We start from the raw sequence: 16090 nt of genomic DNA, 5'->3' as shown, positions 1-16090 counted from the left end.
AAAATACGAAGTGTGCACTACTCGTAAACAACCTGCACTGATGCCTAGTCCGTATTGAACACGCACAGTTCAGAGCGACACGTGCCTTACCTGCGCTGTTGAGCGCCAAACACAACCATCCCGTTACTTACACTGTTCGCATTATTTTGCCTATCCACTGTATGTTGTACAAGCCGCTTCACCTCTGGATAGCTATCGTAACCTGCAACGTGTTGTGAAGTTTTGATCTTCCTCAACAATTTTTATTCCCCAGATTTCGCTCCATCTTCAAACTGACGGATATCAGTTCCGAATAGGATGAAAGTAATTTAACATCCATTGAGTAGTGGGCATCGCCACAGTGTTTGTTAACTATCGAACTATTTCTTCATACGCAGTCACTTCCATTTCCATCAGAGTATGACGAATATGATGTCTGTAGGAACGAAAATCAGCATTTCTTTCTTTTCCAATTGCAACTGAATTACGAACGCACGCCGGATGATAGCAGTCATACAGAATTAATCCCTGTGAAACCCCATAAGATAACATCACACAAATTAAGCCCATGAAAAGTGAAAGTACGGCCTTTCCTGCTAAACAGTTTCAAATAGTATTATCTTAAGAGCTGCTGAGAATAGGAGCCATATGTTACTGACACTTTCCCTTCAGAACCGTTTATAGCATAACCTCTTTATTTATTTATTCGATTATCCCTTTTGGAGGGTACGCAAAGTGACCTTGATATTGCTTCTTTGATTTAATTTTCGTTGCTCCCAAGCTTCCTTCATCTTTCTATAGTGTCGTTCCTTTTCATCCCGTGTCCATTTTCTTCCATCTGCGGACTTCTTTCCTGAAATCCTGCCTTTTGTGTCGTTTCTCTGAAAAGTATTCTATTATCTACCATTCTAACTCCTGTGTTTTTCATATCTTTGTCAATTTCGGCGAAGGTTTGCTTGCTTAGTCTGTTAGTGTCCATTCGGTATGTGTGTCCATAAGACTGTAGTCTTCTTTTGTTCACTGCATCAGTTATCTTTTCCTCTTTCAAACTGAGCACTCTGTTTGATCTTAATTTGTACAACCTCTTTACGTAGCTACATAACTTTCCTATTGAAACACTGCTTATAAATAGAAGTTATTCCTTTATTTATTAAACAATTAATAATTAAAATTAATAATTAAAGTAAAATTAATAATTAATAGTAGCAGAAAGTACTAATGAAATTTTACTATATGGCATACATGCATATCAGCAACAAAGTACAATTTTTAAGTCCCGTTTTTTCAGATTTGGTGGAACTCCTATTTGAGCTGCATCTTTAATTATTCTGAATCAAAATTATCCGTGAAGAGATAATTGACCACTTTTCGCAATCGGATGTAAAAAGGTATGCTTTTCTCTTGAACTGAATATAGCCAGGGGAGGTATGTATTTTTTTTTGTAACAAAAAATGGAAAATTAGTGTAGAACGCCTCGTCGACGACTATGTCTTTACAGTTGGATCTTCATCTTTGAGTCACAGTGTGCTGTAGTGAGACACACCTTTGTGTCCGTCCGATCTACACTGCAATACACTCCAACTGCACTAGGCTCTGTATTGTCATCCACGCTTCCAAGAAGATTAGTTATGTGTGCTGCTCATCAGATTCCTTTTTTACCCAAAATGTGACCAATTTATCTGAAGCCTGCACCAGAGTACCGTACAGTCTGACGTTGACGCCAAAGCTAGGAAAGTCATTGAGCAGTTTACTGTTCACACCAAACGTATCCTATCGCACACTATTATTCTCGCATACCGATAACGAGTTGTTTAGTTTAGGAGGTTCCCTCGGCGTGGCTGACCCAGTATAATATTTCTGCCGTTGTCCAGACGAGTAGACAATGCCACATTTATGACGATATGACTATAAATGACTGTGAGGTACTTTTATTGTCACGCAGCTATTTATTCCAGAGTTCGTCTCACAGTCCCCGAGAGGAGTTGAGACAACGCTCAAGCCTTCAAGAATCGGTCGAATCCTCTGACGCAGCCGACTATGTCAGTTATTAAAATATTCTGCTCAAAACGTGTTCATCAAATAGGCTGGACACCGGAAAGACTACTGTGTACTTTGTTTTATGTTCCGCGGTATTGTACCTTTTCCAGAGGTGGTGTGTTTAATATGGTCTTTTAATCAGTGTATTTCACTTTTGTAAATCCTCATGTGTACAAACTAAACACTCGGCTGTACCAAGCAGTAGCTGTCAAAGATCTCAGCCGTGAACAGAAAGGCTCCAACCATTTTTCCACCGCGCGATACCTAATGTAACAATAGATGCTATCAGAACTCTACTTGACATCTGATCTGTATACAAGTCCCTTTCCTGACGTACCTATTGTAAATCAGAGACGTATCCGCCGCGCTGTACCTAATGTAACAATAGGTGCTATCAGAACTCTACTTGACATCTGATCTGTATACAAGTCCCTTTCCTGTTATACCTACTCGCAAATCTGACACGTCTCTCTGACTAATAAGATTACAGGCTTAGGCAACTTAGCTCGCATCCGCTCTAAATCTTAATGTTTACGTATCGTTATTTCTGTTAGACAACCGAGGAACTGAATTACAAGATCAGACGCATCTGCCCTCTCAAAGCAGCGTGTCTCTATTTAGAGAAAGCTCACATTTCCTTAGCGAGTGTTAAATGTTTTTTCACATTCCTACGTCCTAAGAACAACGATTCCATGACTATCTGTCTCCCACAATAAGAGTTCTCAGTTTTTTTTTTCTGATTCCAGTGTGTTTGCTTGCAGTGGACCATTGTCTGTTCGGTTTCTTGTTTGTCGGAGGCAGTACCTACTCAAAAGCTATCTCTACTGCTTCTCGTGTATTCTCTCTTCCCAGCTCGTCGTAATCACAATACCTTGTGCGCATCTTTATAGAAACAGATAACCATAGTAGCTTGATATTTACTGCATAAGATAAGAGGCACCCTAATTTTGAGACACGTTTTACGCTTTTGAGAGATGTAACCAGCTGAGATGTTACAGAAGAATGCTGATGATTAGGTCAGTAAATAGGATTACCGATGAGGAGCTACTGAAACGTGTCGGAGAGAACAGTTCTTTGTGGCACAACTTGAGTAGAAGGAGAACTCTGTTGATAGCACACATTTAGAGACGTTGAAGAATGCCCAGTGTGGTACTGGAGGGTACGTCTTCAATTATTTGCTGGTTGTATCCCAGTCTCTGTCTTCCTCTACAATTTTACCCCCTACTGCATCCTGTAGCATCATGATATCTTAACAGATGCCGTGTCATCTGTCCCTCCTTCTTTTCAGTGTTTTCCATATATTCCTTTCCTCGCTGATTCTGCATAGATCCTCCTCTTTCCTTACTTTATCAGTCCACCTAATTTTCACTATTCGTCTCTAGCACCAACTCTCAAACGTTTCGATTCTCTTCTACTCCGATTTACTCACAAAAAAATTATTCAATTGGCTCTAAGCACTATGGGGGTTAACTTCTGAGGTCATCAGTCCCCTAGAACTTAGAACTACTTAAACCTAACTAACCTAAGGACATCACACACATCCATGCCCGAGGCAGGATTCGAATCTGCGACCGTAGCAGCGCGGTTCCGGACTGAAGCGCCTAAAACAGCTCGACCACTGCAGCCGGCGATTTACTCACAATCCATGCCTCACTACAATACTGTGCTTCAAACGTACATTCTCAGGAATTTCTTTCTCAAATGATGGACTATGTCTGATACAAGTAGACCTCTGTTCACCATTAATGTCCTTTATACCAGTGCTAGTCCGATTTTTATGTCCTCCTTGGTCCGTCCATCATGGGTTATTTTGCTGCCTAGGTAGCATAATTCCTTAAATTGATATCCTTCTTGAGCACCAATTCTGATATTAATCTCCTCGGAATTCTCATTACTGCTACTTCTCATTACTTTCTTCTATTTACTTTCAGTTCATATTCTGTACTCAGTAGACTGTTCATTCCATTAAAAAGATCCTGTAATTCTTCCTCGGTTTCACTGAGGATAGCAATGTCATCAGTGAATCATTAATTTCCTTTCATCTTCAATTTTAATTTCACTCTAGAACCTTCTTTTACTTCTTTAATTGCTTCTTCTATATAAAGATTGAACAGTGGAAACGAGAGACTACATACTTGTATTACAACCTTTGTAATCAGACGTCTTCGTTCATAGTCTTCCACTCTCATTGTTCCCCCTTGGTTCTTGTACGTACGAGTATTGTATATTACCCGCCTTTCCCTATAGCTGACCCTATTTTTCTCAGAATTTCTACATCTTTCACCATTTAATAGAGGGTTATTCTATATGATGGACCCATTTTCAAAACTTCGTATTTTTTTCAAATAAAAATCCAAAATAAACAAGGTTTATACCGATGAAAAGAGGAAGTATCAAAGTTTTTTCATAATGTTTTATATGAATTTAGTAATTTGTAATAATTTGTAATTTGTTAGTTTTAATAATTATTTAATAATTAGAAATGTGATAAATGTTCAATGTGGCCACCGCTGGCTGCACGGCAAACATCGACGCAGTAGCCAAACTCGTCCCACGAAGCCTATCCGCTGTTACTGAATGCACGGCACGATGACCCGGTTCCGCAGATCTTTCAGATTGGTTGGGAGGGGCGGGACGTAAAGAGCTTCCTTCAAACATTATGAAAAAAAAACTTTGAAACTTCCTCTTTTCATTGGTATAAAGCTTGTTCATTTTCGATTTGTACTTGAATACAAACGAATTTTTGAAAATGGGTCCGTCATTTAGAATAACCCTGTATTGTCGAAAGCTTTTTCCAGGTCAACACACCCTGTGAACGTGCCTCAATATTTCTTCAGTCTTACTTCCATTCTCAACTGCCTCTCTGGTGCCTCTTCCTACAGACAGACTGATCGTCGTCTAACAGAACCTCAATTATTTTTTCCCTTCTTCTGTATATTATTCTTACCAGTAACTTTAATGCCTTACCTGTTAAGCTAATGGTGCAATAATTCTCACACTTGTCGACTCTTGCTATCTTCGGAATTTTGTGGATGATGTTTTTCCGAATGTTAGATGGTATATCGCCAGTCTCATAAAATCCAACACACCAACGTGAACAATCGTTTTGTTGTCATTTCCTCCAATGATTTTAGAAATTCTGATGGAATATTATCTGCCGCTTCTGTGTTATTTCATCTTTTTATTTCTAACTCTAATACTGGATTTCTAGTTCTTCCCTGTAGACCGCTGCTTCTTCTATCACGTCATTATACAAGGCCTTCCCCTCACACACGCCGTTTACTCTTATCACCTATCCACTCTCTGCTCCACAGTTACCAATGGCATTTCCATCGCAATGTTAATGCTTTTAACTTCGCCCTAAACTGTTTTGACTTTTCTGTATGCTGAATCAGTCCTTCCAACAATTATTTCTTTTTCGATTATTTCACATTTCTCATGCATTCCTTTAGTCTTAGCGTCCCTGCACATCCTATTTATTCCATTCCAAAATCACATATTTCTGTATTCTTGAATTTCCCTGAATATTTTTACACTTCCATCTTCCGGCGATCAGCTGAAGTATTTCTTCTTCCGTAGCCCACTTCTTTGCTCACCGATTCTTCCTGATTACTCTCTGAAACTTCAGACAGCTTTTGTCATTACTAAGTTATGATCCGAGTTTATATCTCCTGCTGAGTACGCTTTACAATCCAGTATCTGATTTCGTAATCTCTGCCCGACCATGATGTAATCTGACTGAAATCGGAGTTCGGGGAATATGTGTGCATCCGCACAGAAGAAGAACTATTACGGGACTTGGTAAGAATGTCTTCCACAAGTAATGAGTATGTTGGGTTGGGACACTACGAATGTAGTGTGTGGACATAAAAGGTGAGAATGTGAGACTCGCTGGAGGCGTGCGCGAGATAGTCCATGCAGTCTCACTGTCCTTTGTGCCCTCGGTGGCTCAAGTCCATGCAGTCTCACTGTCCTTTGTGCCCTCGGTGGCTCAGATGGATAGAGCGTCTGCCATTTATGCAGGAGATCCCGGGTTCGAGTCCCAGTCGGTGCACACATTTTCACCTGTCCCCGTTGATATACATCAACGCCCGTCAGCAGCTGAAGGTATTAATATAATTCTAGTTTCGTTCTAGACGGCTGCAGGTTATCAATGGTGTCTGCTCTTTCGGACATCCATATAAGTATACAAGGAATAGATGTTGACATAATATTAGCAAGAATATATCGCTTTATCTATCGTTCATTTTTCTATTGTTGCAGGGTCCGTACACAGGTGCCAGTATGAACCCAGCTAGAACACTAGGACCAGCCATATGGAGAGGGGAATGGACGCAACATTGGGTAAGTCATCATTCTCCTATGACATCATTCTTGAACCTGTAAATGAGTATTTTGTGTGAGTGGATTTTTAAAGATGAATATTTTCTTATTCTTACGTTTTGCACATGACTGTAGCCTTTTCAAGTAAGAGTTTACTGTTTCCCAAATCTTGGCGGGACTGATTTCTGTTGTTTTCGTAGTTGTGAGACATGTCCGACAGAACAGACATCATACCTCGAGCCCCGCCACCAGCGTCACTGATTTCGCTGTGTGTATTCACTGTCAGTCTTACGCTGGTCGCTGCGCGACTACCGGCAGAATACAAACCACAACCATTATAGTAAGGCAAAATGTCCATGAAGAGATAGCGACAGGTGCACCTGCCATGAATACTCACCAAAATCAAGCACCCCAGTGGTATGAGGCAAGGGGGCCCTCCGATATCAAGCATCCCAATGGGGACAGAAAACTGCTACAGTCACGTCGTTGTTCCTGGAGCACACTGAGCGTAGTTTCTAACCAGACGTAGAAACGGGTGGCCGTGTCGTACTGTGCAATCAAATTTCCAAAACTCAAGTGACGTTTGAACATAAACACCAACCGTTAGAAAACAGTGATTTACATTTACATCGTAAATGAAATGTAGAATCAAATGCATGATTCCTTAACTGCAAAAGCAGGCACACTTCATATTTGTTGGTTACTGCCTCATCTACCACGAATGGCAAAATAGGCTTTGAGTAAACCGTACGAGGAGGAGTGGTAAGGAGTTGGCCACTTGTAGCACAGACAGATGTCCTCTTTACTAATAACAATTTTTCACCTAGAATATTTTTTTCTTACAATGCGTCGTTGTCTCAGTAGAAACGAACATCCTGTATATGCGCCTTGACGATAGTGATAACTTAAGTGCTGATGCATAGTATGTCCGAAATCTTGTAGGTATCTAGTAAAACTGCAAACAATGAGGTTAGTGGACTGTGGCTACTAAATGTGTAGTGCGCAACAAGTTAAGAAGTTGGGCTGCAAGAGAAGTGTATCAGGATACCTAACGTGGTTAACGCGACAGCTCGCATGAAGCGAGAAATCTGGGTTCTAGTTTCAGTGTGGCACAAATTTCCACTTGTCCCCACCGAATTTAATTAAATGCCCAGTTGTGGCTGAGATCTGTATGTCTCTTAAATAATGTATCCATACTCCTCTCCACAGGCAAGTTTCGGCGGAGTTATGGGATGCTGTTCTTTTCAGCCAATATCCCAGTAGGCGGCGAGAGAGGTGGAGAGGAGGCCAAATCAAATGGGAATAGTTGAGACTTGCAGAACCTGATTTTGCCCTGCAACCAAGGGAAACTTCCCAAAACCCTAGATTGGAACAGAGAAAAAGGACATCCTCAGTCACAGATCATCATAGATCATTTTTAATCTAGCCAGTCTTGGCTGCCTTCTTACATTGTGTCATTTTAAAACCTTCCTACCTCTGAAGATACGCTACCAATATATGATACGAGAGCTACCAATCTACACACTAAGATAAAAAAAAATAACCGCACCACAAATGAGTTATCCGAATAAGACGGAGATAGGAAAATATGATGTACATATACAGGTAAACAAATGATTACAAATTCAGAAAAATTGCTTGATTTATTCTAGAGAAAGGGCTTCACAAATTGAGCATGTCAGTAACGCGTTGGAATTCGGTTATTCGGTTTGGCATTGATGATGGAGTTGTTAGGTGTACTCCAGAGGGGTATCGTGCTGAATTCTGTCCAACTGGTATGTTAGATCGTCAAAAACCGAAGCTGGTTGAAAGGTCTTGCACATAATGTTCCAAATGTTCTCAAATGGGAAAACGTCTGGTGACCGGTAGAGAGCTGTGATATAGGGATCCAGGAATGTAATTTTAAATTTTTATACTATTTTTTGTTCAATCTTGAGACATATCCACACCTCCATACCTCGAACGGTGAGATGGCGGACGTTACTTCTCTGAAAGATCTCACCATACCCGAGGGAAGACAGTCGTCACGTAAGAGAGAAAGTCATGCTCTTTGACGATGAATTCGCAACCACCTTTTCACAATGATTGCAGTGAGGATGTCTTCAGACTTTTGCGCAGTCAACAGGCGCTGATCCAGAGTTGGGGTCTAGGGAGATCATATTTTGCTGCTGTCTTCCTCCCTCCCACAAATGTCACTTTTGGTCATGAGCAATTTCAACGTGCCACATATGTCTACGATTTTAGTTATAGTAACAAAGTATTTTTAATTTATTTTAATATACCAATAACAATGTAAGAGTAATAGGAAGCAACTACAAAGAAAAATTTAATAGGGAAATATCAGAGACCGTTCAGATTAAAACTGGAGACAGGCAGAGACATCCACTTTCTTTAAAATCGTCATGGAGAAAATAACGAGGACATGGACAGAAGCATTGCCAGAAGAAATAATAGAAAGAATCGTCTTAGGTCAGGGTTGCAAGGTGGAGCCCCTAGCGTATGCTGATGATCTGCGATTATTATCCAACGACAAAGATGAAGCTCTGATGATGTTCGAAAAACTATATGAGGCGACAAAAAAAAAATGTAATACATTTACGATGCATGAAGAAGAGGTTTGCAGAAACCAATAGAACAGATAAAATCAAGTGTCTTGGTTAATGGATCCAACCGAATTGGCTCCTTAAAGAAGCAAATAAAGAACGAGTGAGAAGGATAGGTTAGTACAGAATAGATATAACAAAAGAACGATCTCTTACAAGGTAAATAGTAGTCGCTACAACGAATTGTTAAGCTAGAAGCACTTCATTGTTCAGACTGAGTGATAAAGAACCGGAGGTAAGTGAGAAAAAATTTAAGAAAGATCCTCGGATTGAATAAAAAGATGTATATGGAAAAAAAGGACAAAAATGAAGACATGCATAAACAGCTACAGAGCATCCCAGACACTACACGCAATAGAAGGCTGAAGTTTTATAGGCACCTATTCCGAACGAACACACAACGATTCGTTACGCCGCCAAACTAGCGGCGAACACAAAATGCATTGTAGGAATAAGAAAGGACATGGAGGAAGTTGAGATGTAGAGGTATCTAGAATTAAGGCTGAAAAATTAAGGGAGTTCCAGGAGAAGCAAAGTACAAGGACCACGATCACCTGGACAGAGAAAACGAAGAATCTTGGTGAAAGCTTGAAGAGATTCTGGGAGGAGAAGGAAAGACTAGCCAGTGAACCAGTTGTTTCCTATGGCACACAGTAGGTTGAAGTCAAAAACTAAGCATTTGCGGTTCAGAAAAATGTGGCATTTGAAATGCATTCTCCCGAAAATTTGACAAGAACATGTCACGCAGTTAACTTAATAATCATAACAGTATCAAACGCTTACTTTGATACCGACATAAATTACATGATATAAAATCGAGGTTTGTAGTGCACAAAATGACCACGTGCGTGGACTTCGACCTTGAGGCGAAACGAAGTATTTTAAGTACTGTTTATTTAAATTTGCTCGCCAGGAACCAAACATCGTATCCAAACTAAATAACGAATGTATGTTGTAGTATCATAATATGAGAGAAAGTTAAGATCAGGATTCCACTGTGTAGACGATAATTAGTTTTCAGAAATTCAGTGACGGTTTTGTAGTGTGATATGCTGCAATCCATAGGTAGCAGACAAGGATACATATCCCAATTCTTTGAAAATATATTGTTCCACTTTCCACGAGCTGCGACATATACACGAAAGAGTAAGCGGTCACGTCTCATCGAAATCTTCCAGCTAGCAAGCTTTCTCGGTGTTGTAATCACACCGGAAAAATATCATGTCAGATGCAACAATGTGAATTAGTCTTTTGTAATGGCTTTTCAATTTATCTACTCGGTGAATATCTGTCGTGCTGCGCTTCTTTCTGAAAATAAAGATGCAATTGGTCCCACGCGTGTACAAAAGGGTCTGATTCACAATAGCTTACGTATGCAGGCAACAAATTTACAAAACAGAAACAGCCTGCAATCTGATTACTGAAAGGAAAGAAAATTCTAGTTGCATTGTTTTATAACGTTTCAGTTAAATGGCATACATTTGTTATTCAAATTCTCTCGAAAATTTTTTAGCACTCAAATCACTTTCCCCCTTAAAATCTCACAACAGAACTCTTTTCCATGTCCATAATCTCACACATGAGTTTTCATTATTATTTCTGAAGGAGAGAGCACATTTCCTTTTTCATCAAAGTAGCAAGTACGTTCGTAAGTAATACATTGCAATATCAAAGTATAATTATCCTTTTAATAATTATATCTATGCTGCTCGTTAAAAAATCTCTCTGGGACTATTTACGTTACCTCACTCGCTCACAGATGTCACTCTCGTCAACAGTTCAAGTTCCCTTTATCGAGTCGTCGTTAATCACACAACAAATGGTAATACTTTCTCACAGACCGTTTCTCTCACTCTCTTCATCATTTGCAGCAAGAGAAGCGATGTAAAACCCATTTTAACTACTACTTCGTCTTTACCCATATAATTTAAAATGTTGTTGTTGATGTTGTGGTCTTCAGTCCTGAGACTGGTTTGATGCAGTTCTCCATGCTACTCTATCCTGTGCAAGCTTCTTCATCTCCCAGTACCTACTGCAACCTACATCCTTCTGAATCTGCGTAGTGTATTCATGTCTTGGTCTCCCTCTACGATTTTTAGCCTCAAGCTGCCCTCCAATACTAAATTGGTGATCCCCTGATGCCTCAGAACATGTCCTACCAACCGATCCCTTCTTCTAGTCAAGTTGTGCCACAAACTTCTCTTCTCCCAGATCCTATTCAATACTTCCTCATTAGTTACGTGATCTGCCCATCTAATCTTCAGCATTCTTCTGTAGCACCACATTTCGAAAGCTTCTATTCTCTTCTTGTCCAAACTATTTGTCGTCCAATTTTCACTTCCATACAAATACTTTCAGAAACGACTTCCTGACATTTAAATCTATACTTTATGTTAACAAATTTCTCTTCTTCAGAAATGCTTTCCTTGCCATTGCCAGTCTACATTTTATATACTCTCTACTTCGACCATCATCAGTTATTTTGCTGCCCAAATATCAAAACTCCTTTACTACTTTAAGTGTCTCATTTCCTAATATAATACCCTCAGCATCACCCGACTTAATTCGGCTACATTCCATTATCCTCGTTTTGCTTTTCTTGATGTTCATCTTATATCCTCCCTTCAAGACACTATCCATTCCGTTCAACTGCTCTTCCAAGTCCTTTGCTGTCTCTGACAGAATTACAATGTCATGGGCGAACCTCAAAGTTTTTATTTCTTCTCCATGGATTTTAATACCTACTCCGAATTTTTCTTTAAATAATTTAAAATATTTTGCTTAAATTATATTCCGTTTGTGTGCTTCAAGAAATAATTTTCATTTCATGAGGCACAAAAAACACGCTGCTTGTAAATGAAATTCACGTGGAAGTATGTACGCGAAAAAATGGTGCCTTACAAAGCGTGCGCACACTAGTATTAGTATTTCAATCAGCACTACGACTAAAGATTACGGCTGTGTATGTGAGCATTCACGAAGCCAGTACTTTTTCCCTTTTTTTTACGTGAGGGGTGTTTTCTTTCTGTTTTCCCTCACTCAATTTACTGTGGTTTCTTGGGTCAACCAGACCTGCTATTTTACGAACTGTATCAGGTATAAATGATGACTAACTGAAACCCTCAGTTGCCGAAAGGTGTTGTTGATATACCTCGATGTGGTCAGCTGAAAATGTGCCGGGATCTCCTGCTTACATGGCAGACGCTCTATCCATCTGAGCCACCGAGCACACAGATGAATAGCGCGACTGCAGGGACTTATCCCTTGCACGCTTCCCGTGAGACTCACATTCCCAACTGTCCACAGTTCTATGTATGTAATGTACCTTATAGACATTTTCCCATTCACTCATTACTCGCGCACGCTTTGGCGATTCCCGTAAGAGTTTGGGCAACCTGTGCGCATTCGCACAGATGAAGGTCAATGGCTAGGTAGCCTTTAACTATAGACAGCAACTGTTCTCAAAAGAACAGATTACTGTTGTTGACCGTGCAGCTTTTCCCTGGAATAAATGATGAGTAACTGAAACCCTTAGCTGCCGACAGGTGTTGTTGATGTACCTCGATGTGGACAGCTGAAAATGTGTGCCCCGACCGGGACTCGAACCCGGGATCTACTGCTTACATGGCAGACGCTCTATCCATCTGAGCCACCGAGGACACAGATGAATAGCACGACTGCAGGGACTTATCGCTTTCACGCTTCCCGTGCGCGAGTAATGAGTGAATGGGCAAATGTTATAAGGTACATTACATATGTAGAATTGTGGACAGTTGGGAATGAGTGTCTCACGGGAAGCGTTCAAGGGATAAGTCCCTGCAGTCGCGCTATTCATCTGTGTCCTCGGTGGCTCATATGGATACGGCGTCTGCCACATAAGCAGGAGATCCGTGGTTCGAGTCCCGGTCGGGGCACATATTTTCAACTGTCCACATCGAGGTATATCAACAACACCTGTCGGCAGCTGAGGGTTTCAGCTAGTCATCATTTATTCCAGGGAAAAGATGCACGGTCAACAATAGTAATCTGTTCTTTCGAGAACAGTTGCTGTCTTCATATATGTATCAGGTATGTTGTTGATAGCAGGAATGATCAGTCTGGGAATGTGCTCTTTTAGTTCATGACCTCCCGTAATGCCCTCCCAACCTCCTTTTCAACCCCTTTGGATTTGTGGCTGGTAGGAAATGGCTTACGTATACTGCTTGTGTCGTCTCGCATGTGCTGACAGTGTGGCTCCGGACTTTTTTTACAGCCAGGGCGCTACCCTTGCTACTAGATACTGACTGTGCTGTGCTTCCAGGTGTACTGGGTGGGCCCGCTGCTGGGATCTGCAGTCGCCTCGCTGCTCTATCTGACGCTCTTTGACGCGAAGCCCGCCGCGCCCACAGCTTCCCGCAACCGCCGCAGCGTCGAGGACGGCGCTGCAGGCGGTGCAGGCACCGAGAAGGCAGAGTCCATCCCACTCAACTAGAACAGCCGCCGAGTAGAGGCTGCTACACTGTACAGTCCATGACAGGGGAGCCCGTCTGCTCCAGACCCCAGCGTGCCGTCGCCTCCTGCTCTTCCATGCCACAGCTTCATCATCGTTATCCTCCGCTGCTCCATTTGGTAAAAGAAAAGTGTTCTGTCGGCATATCTCTGCTACTGTTGATCGGTTAGTCACTTACAGGCGATGACGGTAGTTTACAACGTCATCAGTTCGGCTGACGCCTTGAAGACACTGATTTTCCTTTTGGACAGGTTTTGTTCTCACACCCAGTCACTGTGCTTTATGCATAGTAGAGTCATTTCTGCTGAAACGACTCAGTTCTGATCGACAAGGAATTTTAGCCACACATTCATCACCTGAAAATATTCGTTTGCCAGATCACAAGAAAGTAGCATTCTATATCGACAAATTTTTATCAAGAGCACTGCTTTGTTCAAAATTGTTGAGTTGCAATTTTTTGATTCGGAATGTAACTTCAAACTCAGTCAACAAACGTTGCCACTCCAAAAAAATTCCAGGGACTAGTATCGAACCCAAAATGCCTTGCTTAAAGTTACGGCCCGAAGAGAGCACTCTTAAGTCTAATAATGGCGATTCTCTTCTGAAACCCATTGTTCCGGAAACTTGCAACATAAAACTCTCGGTAGAACTAGAAAACATAACTATTTGGAAACGCTAAACTTTCGAACATCAAGTAGTAACTCTTCGGAATTGCAGACGATAATAATTATGCAGAAGGCAAAAAGTGTGGTGGTGCTGCAGATCGTTACCAACTCTAACTGAATATTCTTCGATTGCATGAGACACTGGCTATACGAAAGGTGAAATACATCACATGTGATTATCTCCTTTAATTCATTCAGTGGCAGTGTTATTCTGGAATCACTAGAAAGTGTCATGTCTTCATATGTAATTAGTGTTCACTTTTCCTTTCACACAGGAGTCGTCCGCTATATTATCTTATAAAAGATATATTGGTTGAATTTTATCTCACTCTGCTGTGACCAAGCAATCAATAGCACAGATACATTCTCCAGCTCTGGAGCTTCGGAGCTAATGCTCTTGTGGAGAAACTAACTTTTAATGCTTGCTTGAGCGTCGGATAGCAACATGTCTGTTCTAAAACTATACCTTGATAAACTGCGTGATCTTCCCCGCTGTAGACACAGTCTACTGATTGGGTCATGATGATTTTCCAAGAAGGGAACTTGTACATGACTAGTAATCACAAACAGCCTCATTTATACTGCAGCTATCACATAACTGAAGCACATTACTCTTCCTCAGGACAGCAAGTCATCCGTTATATTACTGTAGAATTAGTTTTTTATTAACAGTTCACACCATTAAGAAGGACCATCAGAAATTGGTATCGTATTGTAACAGAGTACAAGATGTATTTTTTGTGTCGATTTCAGTTTTTCTGAACATTTGTCTTCAACACGAGTGGTGAAGGGCAGATGACTTCTTCCACAGTTCTATATATATGGTTAGTATCTTCTTTGTGAATGAAGTTACAGTGTATGTAAAAATATACAACGAATAACCCTCAAAATAGATAGACATATACGGCCAGCTAATACACCATGCAATGTTACGGACTGACCTACTGCAAGTAATGTGAAGTCAATCGCCTGATCATCCTACATATGATGGGAATGTACTGGATGCAAAAGACTAATGAAGGATAAAGTCAAAATATTTCCAAAAAATTAAAGTCTTAGATAATATCACATTTGGTATTGAATTCGCACGTATTTAACCGAGTGGCACACACACAAAAAAAAGAGTTCGAAATCATCATATTCCAGGATAATCTAATGGCAAGCATTAATAATCATAGTTCTTCAGATGACCGTATCATTCAATAAGAAGACTGATTGCTGCCATGTTTCTTTAATTTGCACAAATAAAACACTATTTGCAGCCATTTTCATGAAGTATGATAATTTTTTTTATGTACTGAAGAAAGAGGTTGGTAAGACGGTACAAATTAAGTTTTTGGTGATGAATGCGTGAGTACTACTTTTTAAGCAACTTTTATTGTGTGCAAACATTATATCGTTATATAGTTTTTTCATATTCATCTTCTGTGCCAGTTGTTATGTGCTAAAAATTAGCGTCTATGTGTCAATATTTGTAGTGACATTAAATCTGCCATGTAATCATCGTTGTCTGTGTTAAAGCTCATGAATAGCTCTAAAATAAATTTTATATGTGTCTTTTGAAGTATAAGGATTAAATATGTTGTTTGTTATCAAATTATGTTGTCTCGTGTTTCTTACTGTAATCCTTCTGTTAGCAACCATCGACTTCTCGTCGCCCTCTACTTTTTCAGGAAGATCCTTGTTTTGTTTCTACACTGTATACTCATAACACTGGTCAAAAAACTCGAACTTTTTCCGTCATCTGGTTTCAAAGTGGGTGAATTATACTAATTCTGGGATTCTTAATTCAGAGGTACAACAAGATTTTCTCTGTTACATCACTTTTATGGAGTATAAAATAATAGTGAAATCGTATCGATTTTTTTCATTATGTGTTGAATTTAATAAAACCGAAGTATGATATACATATTTTTTTACACTTAACTAATGCATTATCATATTCTACAATACGCCACATATACTATCGAAACAGTAATGAAAGAAATTTTAAT

At 40.2% G+C, this 16090-nt stretch overlaps 1 protein-coding gene and 1 non-coding gene across 2 annotated transcripts in view; one reads left to right on the top strand and one right to left on the bottom strand.

Moving 5' to 3' along the window:
- The window catches only part of LOC126101595 (aquaporin AQPAn.G-like), a 187612-nt gene extending 171919 nt beyond the window's left edge, over positions 1–15693 (top strand). Inside the window, exons 6-7 of the mRNA XM_049912273.1 lie at positions 6280–6360; positions 13243–15693. Of these exons, the coding sequence (XP_049768230.1) occupies positions 6280–6360; positions 13243–13413 (252 nt within the window). The 3' untranslated portion in view covers positions 13414–15693. The remainder of the gene's footprint in view (positions 1–6279; positions 6361–13242) is intronic.
- On the bottom strand, positions 12528–12601 carry Trnat-ugu (transfer RNA threonine (anticodon UGU)). The gene has a single exon. It is a non-coding gene; the product is annotated as a tRNA-Thr (tRNA).
- Positions 15694–16090: the final 397 nt, after the last annotated feature.

Source organism: Schistocerca cancellata, chromosome 9, assembly GCF_023864275.1.
Source record: "Schistocerca cancellata isolate TAMUIC-IGC-003103 chromosome 9, iqSchCanc2.1, whole genome shotgun sequence".
NCBI classification, from domain to species: domain Eukaryota; kingdom Metazoa; phylum Arthropoda; class Insecta; order Orthoptera; family Acrididae; genus Schistocerca; species Schistocerca cancellata.
The sequence above is the reverse complement of the archived record's forward strand: the minus strand, read 5'-3'. Positions and strand labels throughout refer to the sequence as shown.